This window comes from Myotis davidii, unplaced genomic scaffold, assembly GCF_000327345.1.
Source record: "Myotis davidii unplaced genomic scaffold, ASM32734v1 scaffold639, whole genome shotgun sequence".
NCBI classification, from domain to species: domain Eukaryota; kingdom Metazoa; phylum Chordata; class Mammalia; order Chiroptera; family Vespertilionidae; genus Myotis; species Myotis davidii.
The window spans coordinates 1,340,073-1,349,272 of NW_006290541.1; the positions used below are offsets into that span (position 1 = coordinate 1,340,073).

General features: G+C 50.4%; 1 protein-coding gene across 1 annotated transcript in view; it reads right to left on the bottom strand.

Annotated features, from left to right (window-relative positions):
- Nucleotides 1-9,140, bottom strand: part of TMEM114 (transmembrane protein 114) — a 15,197-nt gene extending 6,057 nt beyond the window's left edge. The window contains exon 1 of the mRNA XM_015563804.1: nt 9,065-9,140. Within this exon, the coding sequence (XP_015419290.1) occupies nt 9,065-9,122 (58 nt within the window). The 5' untranslated portion in view covers nt 9,123-9,140. The remainder of the gene's footprint in view (nt 1-9,064) is intronic.
- Nucleotides 9,141-9,200: the final 60 nt, after the last annotated feature.

Here is a 9,200-nt window from a genome sequence, read left to right on the forward strand (position 1 = left end):
TAAAACAATAAAACTATGGCAGTGTTGTTGTTTTTTTACAATGAGCTTAGGATGTACTTGTGCCTCTGGTGTGTGTGTGTATGTGTGTGTGTGTGTGTGTGTGTGTGTGTGTGTACTTTGGGGGGAAAGACAGAGATGGAAGGAGAGAGTGACAGAGACTAAAGAGGAAAAATACATCTTTAAGTATTTGAGGGTTTTTTAACTTTGCCTTCTTTATTTTCCACGTGTACTATACACCACACTCAATTCCGTCAAGAAGTACATAGGAAAGCAGCTACACAGGTCATGCATCGTGTGCTGGGGGTGTGACTGCTGAGAAAACTGGGTGTTTTTCGTAGACATCACTAACCATCCCGGTATGTTTCCTCCTTCCCGGGCATGAAGGAGACCACACGACCCCGCCGTCAGATTGGGCAGGGTCACATGTTCCTGGCCGGTATAGAGTGAGAGGAAAGGCCGGGCAAGGTGAGAGAGCAAAAGCCCCAGGCACCTGACTGCCCTCTCCCCACCGGGTTCCTAGGAGGCCGTGGCTGGGAGGCCCGTGGCTGGGAGGCCCGTGGCTAGGAGGCCATGGCTAGGAGGTCCGTGGCTGGGAGGCCCGTGGCTAGGAGGCCGTGGCTAGGAGGCCCGTGGCTGGGAGGCCCGTGGCTAGGAGGCCATGGCTAGGAGGTCCGTGGCTGGGAGGCCCGTGGCTAGGAGGCCGTGGCTAGGAGGCCCGTGGCTGGGAGGCCCGTGGCTAGGAGGCCATGGCTAGGAGGTCCGTGGCTGGGAGGCCCGTGGCTAGGAGGCCGTGGCTAGGAGGCCCGTGGCTGGGAGGCCCGTGGCTAGGAGGCCCGTGGCTAGGAGACCGTGGCTGGGAGGCCATGGCTGGGAGGCTTGTGAGGTGGCCTCACTGTGGCTAAATGCATGGACTTCAGGGCCAGGTGGTCAGCATTTGAGGTCAGGCTGTGACTGGGGCCTTGGCATGTCACTCATCCCTCAGAGGCCCCGTCTCCGCAGGTGTGAGATGGAGGTGATGCTACTCGGCTCCCCGGACAGGACGCGTAATTTAGTCCGTGTGGTAGAGTAAGTGCTCACTAAGTCATCACCCTGCCAGGGATCAGGAGGGTGAAGATAACGATTCAGTGTGACTCCCACTGTGACCACAGCACCTTGTCTTCACTCTCTAAATGCCGCCACCCTTGGTGAGTCAGGAAGACAAAACTGATTCTCCATGCCCCCTCCCCTCTTCTCCATGCCTACCCCTACCCCTGTCCCCAGGGCTGTCACAGGAGAAAATGTGATTGGGGGAGGAGACCTGTGGCCTTCCTCCCCCGCACCCCCGCCCCCTCCTCCCTTCCTTCCTCCCTTTCTTAAGGAAAAATCATGGGCAAGGAAGCACAGCTGGGGTGAAACCTGGTCCTGTGGGCCTGGTGCCCGCCTGGCCCTGCCTCCAGACGCCGGCTGAGAAATGAAATCATTTCTCATTTAGAAATTAATGAGGTTTCCCAGAGCCGCCTCCGCCTGGCGCCCGCATGCAGGGTCCCCAGATGCTCCACCAGCTGACTTGATGTACGCATTCAATTAAAAGCCCGGGAACAACAGGTCCCCGCCCCCACCTCCGGAGTTGTAAGAGCCCCTGCTGAAATTTAGTTTAGCATCTTCTATTTTTTTCACGGGCCTTCGCCTTTGTTATTTCTTAATTTTTCCTGCAGTCTCAGAGCAGGAGTGCTGTCCTCTCTGGGTATGTGCCCCGCTCCAGCCACGTCACATTCAGAAACTAACGCCCATGGGCCTCGAGAGGGGCGAGTTCTGCAGCAGAGCCCGGGACACCCCGGCAGACAAGGTCCCTGTCCGCAGGGACAGGAGAGAGACCAGCCAGGAAAGGGAGGCAATCATGGACTTGGACATGTCCAGAGGAAATAGGTATGATGATGGGGGTGGGGGAGAGGAATTGGGGGGGCAGTGAGGGGGAGAACCTCTTTGGATACAGTGGTCGCATTTGTTTCCTCGGGCTGCCGTGACAAATTACTGCCAACTAGGTGTCTTAAACACAGCAGGGCTTTCTTCTGTCATGCTCTGGAGGCCTTAAGTGCAAAATGGAGGTGTCAGCAGGGCCATCGTCCCTCCATAAGCTCTAGGGGAGAACCCTTCCCCGCCTCTCCAGCTCCCAGTGGTAGCTGACCGCCTCTGACCACCATTCCTTGGCTTGTGGCAGCCTCACACCAGCATCTACCTCCATCTCCATACGGCCTTCTTTCCTCGCCTCTGATTCTCCTTTTCCTGTCAGGACACTTGGTATTGGCCTGAGAGCCCACCGATTTAACTCAGGATGATTTCATCTCAAGATCCTTCACTTAACTGCATCTGCAAAGACTTTTTTTCCAAATAATGTCCCATTCCCGGGTACGTGAACCCGACTTTGGGGGGGTGACACCTTCCAATCCCTTCGAGTTTACAGTGGGGACGCAGCAGATGATAGCTAAGGTTACTCTGTAAAATTAATGATAATGTTGGCAGGCCATGGTTTCATCAAGGGCAAATGAGTATCCAAGTGCAAGAGATCTTTTTGACTCAAAAATGCTTTGTTGCTAGACAACCGCCTGAATGGGAGAAGATAGTTGCAAATGGTACATCTGATAAAGGGTTAATATCCAAAATATATAAAGAATACATACAACTTAACACCAAAAAACAAACAATCCAGTTTTTAAAAAAAATGGGCGAAGTGCCTGAATAGACACTTCTCCAAGGAGGACATACGGATGGCCAATCGACACATGAAAAATGCTCAACATCACTAACCATCAGGAAAAACGCACATTAAAACCACAATGAGATCTCACTCACACCTGTCAGAATGGCTATCATCAGCACATCAACAAACAGCAAGTGTTGGTGAGGATGTGGAGAAAAGGGAACCCTCGTGCACTGTCGGTGCGGTTATAAATTGGTGCAGCCGCTGTGGAAAACAGTGTGGAAGTTCCTTAAAAAATTAAAAATGTAACTACCATATGTCCCAGCAATTCCACTTCTGGGTATTAATCCAAAGAAATACAAAATACCAGTTCGAAGAAAAAGTATATGCACTCCCATGTTTATTGCAGCATTACTAGTAATAGCCAAGATATGGAAGCAATCTAAGTGTCCACTGATAGACAAAGAGATAAAGAAGAGATGGTGCTTATACTCAATGGAATATGACTCAGCTATAAAAAAGAATGAAATCTTGCCATCTGCCATGGCATGGATGGACCCAGAGGGTACTGCGCTGAGTGAATCAAGTCAGCCGGAGAGAGACAAATAACGAATGATTTCACTTATGTGTGGGATGCAAAAATAAATAATCAAACAAGACCCCAAAAAAGTGCTTTGTTACAAGGAAAAAGAAAGCAAACCCAGAAAGAAGCTAAGGTGTTCCCGCCAAGGAAAGCTGTGCTTGTGGCCGCTCCATGCTCACACAGTTCGAAGAACCGCTGGGTGGGGAAACGGGGCTCCCACAATGCTCGCGAGATCAGGAGCCCCAGGTGGTTGGCTAAGTAACAGATCTACTCTTAACGACAGCAGGCATATGTCTTTCCTCCTAGGGCTTCCTGTTAGGGCTAGTTTGGTGGAATATATAATATTCTTCTTAGAGAACATTCAAACAACACCTCTTTGGCCACCCTCAACTCCTCTCTCTTCCTCTCCTCCCCTAATGAACCTCCAGGAATGCTTAGAGGCACATCCTTCCAGTCTTTTTTCTATATATTCCCATGTCTTCCCATATATTTACCTATTTCTCTAAGACACACACTTGAATGTGTTTGATCACCCACAGCATCTCACCCTTATAATTGCCAGGCTTGTCTTCTTTCTTAACGGCATATAAAATAAAGATGCATCTTAAAATGTTGGTATATACTCATAGAGAAGGTATAATATTGGGAGGTGTAGGGGAGAGGGATAACAAATGGAATCATACTGCCCATAACACTCTGAACCTGCTTTGTTCATTCTGCAGTATATCTTCTTGTTCTGTGCATGCTCGTGTGTTGTTTTTGCAGGACACATACTATTCCATAGAATGGATATACCACATTTGAATGCTTAGCCATGACTCCACTCATAGGCACTGCAGCTGAGTCTTGCTTTTCAATGTTACAAAAATGATATGGCAAACCCCCAAGAAGTGGAATTACTTGAATGTGAGGTTTTTTAGTTTAGAATGTGTGCTTGACTTTCACGGGGCACCTGAAGCCTGGGGCTCTATGCCTGGAGGAGCTCAGACCCCAGGCACGTGCTGTTTCCCTGCTATGCATACATCACATGAAAGTTCTGTCCTGGGCCCAGAGAGCCTCTTGACATCGGTATGTCCCAATCCTTTCTCTGAGTCAGTCCCCACCACCTCCTCTCCTGCTGGAAACCAATCTTGTCATTTTCCAGCCTGCCTCCTCAGAGGATGGCCGGCCAGGCCACTAGCCCTCGGTCCAGCTTCTGCCACTGGTTTGCTGTGTTGGGCAAGACACTGACCTTTCTGGGTCTGGGGTGCTTGTCTGGGGGATGACCAGCCTGACCTTCTTCCTGGGCTCTTGGAAGGTGACAGGGAGGTCAGACACGGGGAGGACTTGAGGTGCACCCCAGAGGCACTTCCATTTGTGTCTGGAACACGCTGCGCTCTGTCCTGCCTCGCACCCCTGCACCAACTACTCCTCCTCATCCCTGGTTGCCTGTCTGGAGGAGGCAGAGTTGCACAGCAGGACTCCAAACGCAAGAAAGGCCAGGAGCCCCTCCTCTGGGCTGATGTGGCCTCCGGTCTTAGTACACTCATGTGATACTGAAATTATATTTGGTGTGGCATCATTCTAACAGGGTTAGAAACTGCCTGCGTTCAAATCCCAGATCTTCCCGTTACTGTGCAAACTTTGGTGATTTACCTAACCTCTCTGTGCTTTGGTTTCCTGTTTGAAAAGTGAAGATGATAACAATAGTACCTGCTTCTTGGGATGGTTGTAAAAGCTCCATTTTACAGATGAAAAGCCTGCAGCTAAGGGAAGCAATATGACTTAGAGGAGGAGGAGATATTAATTGTGCTCCTACTGTGAGCAGTGCCCTCTGAGCTGGGTGCTTTGCTTAGGTGACCTCATTTCATCTCAAAGCAGCCTGTTTAAGGAAGCAGGTGACTTGCCAGAAGTCACACAGCTGATAAGAGGTGGGCCTCTGTCTATGATAGGGCTGACCCGGTCCCTCCCGACAAGTAGCATGTAACTCAGGGCCAGTTAGCACAACCCATCCCCTCCACCACAGTGATTGGCTCAGACCTGGGCATGTGATCTCGTCTGGTCCAAAGAGAAGCCTATCTGAAGGTTTTGCAGAATTATTTAAGAAATAGAAAGTCTCCCTTTTTGGGGGTTGCTAAGACTGGGGAGGATTTGAAAACAGAACCCAAACAGGAGCAAAACCCAGAGAGGAAAAGAAAGAAATTGAGTTCAGTTCTCTGGATGCCAGAAGGCTGGAGCTTTCCAGTTACTTGGACTAGGAAGCAAGTTTAAACAAGTACGATTTGAGTTTCTGTCACTTGCCATCAAGACTCCTGGCTGATACAACTAGACTGTGGCTCTTTTATCTCCACTGTGCTGAATTAGATGACCTCTCTTCACCAAAAATTATTCCAGGCCCTGCCTGCTTGGCTTTTCTTGGAGGACAAATCCAAGCTCCTTCCCATACTCCCCCACTAGAGCTTGGCCAAGAAGCTGACCCAGAAAACATGCTGCCTTGACAACTAGCCTCTCTTCTTCATGGCCTCTGCAGCGGGTCCTTAAAGAAATAGAATATCTTCACATCATCAAAGAGCTTGGACAAGATTCAAAATTCATTCTGGGGATAAAAAGATTCTGGGAAAAGTTGTCTCCAGGGGTGATCTGCAGCAAGCACACAGTCTGAAGGGCACCCTGCCCTCTTCCATGGGTGACATAATGGTAATAATAGCAGCTACCACTTAAGGGGCACTTACAAGGCCAGGCACTGCCTACGGCTCTTTAAAAACACTCTCCCATTTCATCCCTTGCATATCCTTATGAAAAGAGATGACAGTTATGCTCATTTTCCCCAGGAGAGGTATGGAGGCTTGACCAGGTCACACACCTAGTTGGCAGTGAGGCTGAGGGTTAGACCTAGGTCAGAGGGTGCACAGGTGAACAGACTCTGGATTTGAGTTTTGCCTGTTTCTTAAAGTCCTGGAGCACACAGGGGTGTTGCATCATCAAGTTTCACAAAAAAAGCCAGACCAGTGCCACCCAATTTACCCATAGATGTGTTCAGTAGGCAGAATGCCAGCACCCAGCCCAGCAAAGGATCAGCACTCCATAGATGAGGCCACATCTAAAAGAGGCTGGAGAAATGGTCAAGAGGACTTGCCTTTACTGAGCATGTATTATGTGCCTAGCACTTCTAGATGAAATCATTCTTTCATGCAGCATAGACACCCCACAATAACCAGGCCCTATGTGAGGTGCAAGGTAAAGTTATATATTTTTCATCCAGCTAGTTCGTGGGAGCCTGACCACACCCCCTCATGGTTTTGACATCTCATTTTGAAAGAAGTGCCGGGAGTTGGTCCATCCTTGCTGCTTGACACAGTCGCTGCAGGGAAGAAACATCTGCACAGCATATGTTTCAAGGGACCTGGCATATATGACATACTGTTCTTAATGTTTGCTCACCTTCTTGGCGCTATGTGTTTTAACCAAGGTCACCTCTCTGAGAGAGGTTGTTTCCCCAGGTAGGGATTTTCCCCTGAAGTTAGGGAGGGAATAAAACCTCTTAACTGCCAGGCGGGTAATTAATCACTTTAACTACGAACAATCATGCTTAGGTACATGGATAACCTAGTGAGAGTACATGGCTACAGAACCTGGCTGGAGAACCTGGAGAACCTGGCTGGAGAACCTAGCAAGAAAACATGGACACAGAACCTGGCTGGAGATCCTAACCAGAACTTCACTGGAGATGCTGACCAGAACTTGGCTAGAGATCCTGGCTAGGCTGCTGATCAACTGAACACTGTCTCTGTGTCATTCCTTCTTCGCCAACTCCATCCACACCTTTGGGGACCCCTAGACCTGCTGGGGTTGGACCCCAGCAAAGAAGTGGAAAGAGAAGCTCAGAGAGGTTAAGACACCTATCCCAGGTTCACAGAGGGTCCTGGTAAGGGACTGAGCTGGGATTTGAACCCTAACTCCCTTACTTCAAGGGCAGGAACTCTTGATTATTCTTGAAACAATGCTCCAGGAACACCCAAAAGTTCCTCCTGGTCCAGCTTGGGGCTGAGGACAGAGTCCTTGGTACCTCCATCTTTTGTCAACTTCTCACATATTCCTGGTGTCTGGAGGATGTCTCCTTCGGTGGGACTTCATGCAGTGGTGTGCTGGAACTGGGTCATATCAGCTCACAAGACCCAACTATTACATTTTAGGGATGAGCCCGTTAACATCATGTTGATAGCTAGAAATTGACCACACTGGAAATATTTACACCACAGAAATTGGCAAACGCTATAAATCAAGACTCCTTTCCCCCAGAGAGCCAGTTGTTAAATATTTCCTAGCAAGCCGCTGGACTACAGAGAAACAGTTCTGGTTCTTTAATTTACTCATTCATTCAACAAATATATACTGAGTTCCACCTCTAACCTATAGTCTGCATTCACTCTCATACCTGCTCAGAAAACCTTGCTTCATGGCCTACTCCATGTCAACCTCTGTGCTAAATACTGGGGATTCCGCAGTGGCCAGACAGGCATGGTCCCCGCCCTCATGGAGCTCACAGTCTAATGAGGGCATCAGATTTTAACCCCCAAAAGGTCACACAACCTGTATTAGGAGTAGAAGCTTGACCAAGCCAAGCTGGCAAGTAGGAGCAGACAGACTCCAGGTCCAGGATATGGCATGTGCAAAGTCCCTGTGGCCGGAGGAAACTTGGCATGTCTCAGGACAGGCCCAAGGCCAGCATAGTTCATAGTTAGAAAGAAAAGAGCAAAGGGGACCATGGAATTGGAAAGGGACCCTGGCAGCCTGGTGGGCCGTGTTAGGGACAAACCTCAGTAAGTCTATCAAAAACGGCCCACATTTTGCAAGGTCTATGGAACTCAGTCCTCATTGCCTCATCAGATCCTTTCTCGGGCACCTCTCGGCCTCAGTTTTTTGCTGCAAAAATGAAGATGGAAATGGAGGCTGTGGGATTAAATGGCGACATAGATGGGCAGCATTTGGCTCCGTGTCTGGCCCGCTAAAGCTGAACTATTACATTTATCACCCTCCCTCCACAAGTGTTCTTTCGGCCCCTGTCTGCCTTCTTGCATTCCGTCCTTACACCTTCATTGCACTCCAGGCACTATGCTGGGCACTGTGATAAGAGATGGTGGGCCTTTATCTACGATAGGGCTGGCCCTCTCCCTTGCTACAAGTACCAGGTCACCTTGTGATGTGGGAAATCAGCCATGACCAAAGCAGACACCATGGCCCCTGGAGGGAGAGGGCTGTTTTCTGCCTCCGAATTGCCTTCCCTGAATCATTCAGCAAGTATTTATTCCATCCGGCCACAGCCAGGCAAGTCCTCCTCAACTCCCCACCTCCCTCCCCAGGCGGCAGAAGTCCTCCCTCGCTTTTGTATCTTCAACAGTGAGGATACAAATGAGGCTGACATGGGTGCGCCTGGTGGTCTGATCAGACCTGCTCTCTTTTGGGCATTCAGCTCCCCAGTTGGTGTAGGTGTCTCCGGGGATCACCCGCCCTCCCTCATGCCGCAGTCACTCTAAAATGCAACTGCGAGTTCCCCCATCTGTCTCCCCAGCGGGTCTTCGAGCTCCTGGAGGGCAGGCCTGGGTCTTACTCCTCAGCACCCTGCCTGGAGCACAGAAAGCCTGTCGTCAGCGTTTGTCGAATGAATCCTAGACCGCACCCCGTTCCAGGTGCAGCCAGAGAGACCCTCCCTACTCCCTCTTCCCGCCCACTCCGCCCCGCCCCGCCCCGGTCCGCCTGTGGGAGAGGGGCTCCCAAACTGGTGGCCAGCCCCGGGGTCTCCCTGCAAACCCTCTTCCCGGACTCACTGAGAAGTTGTCGGCTAGAGTCGCTGACCGTCACGTTCTCCTGCCAGAAGGGGTTCATCAGCGGCGCGCACGGGCTCTGGACTGGAGCGGGGAGAGGAAGCAGTGGGCCGGCGCCCTGGCGTTGGGACCCCAGCCC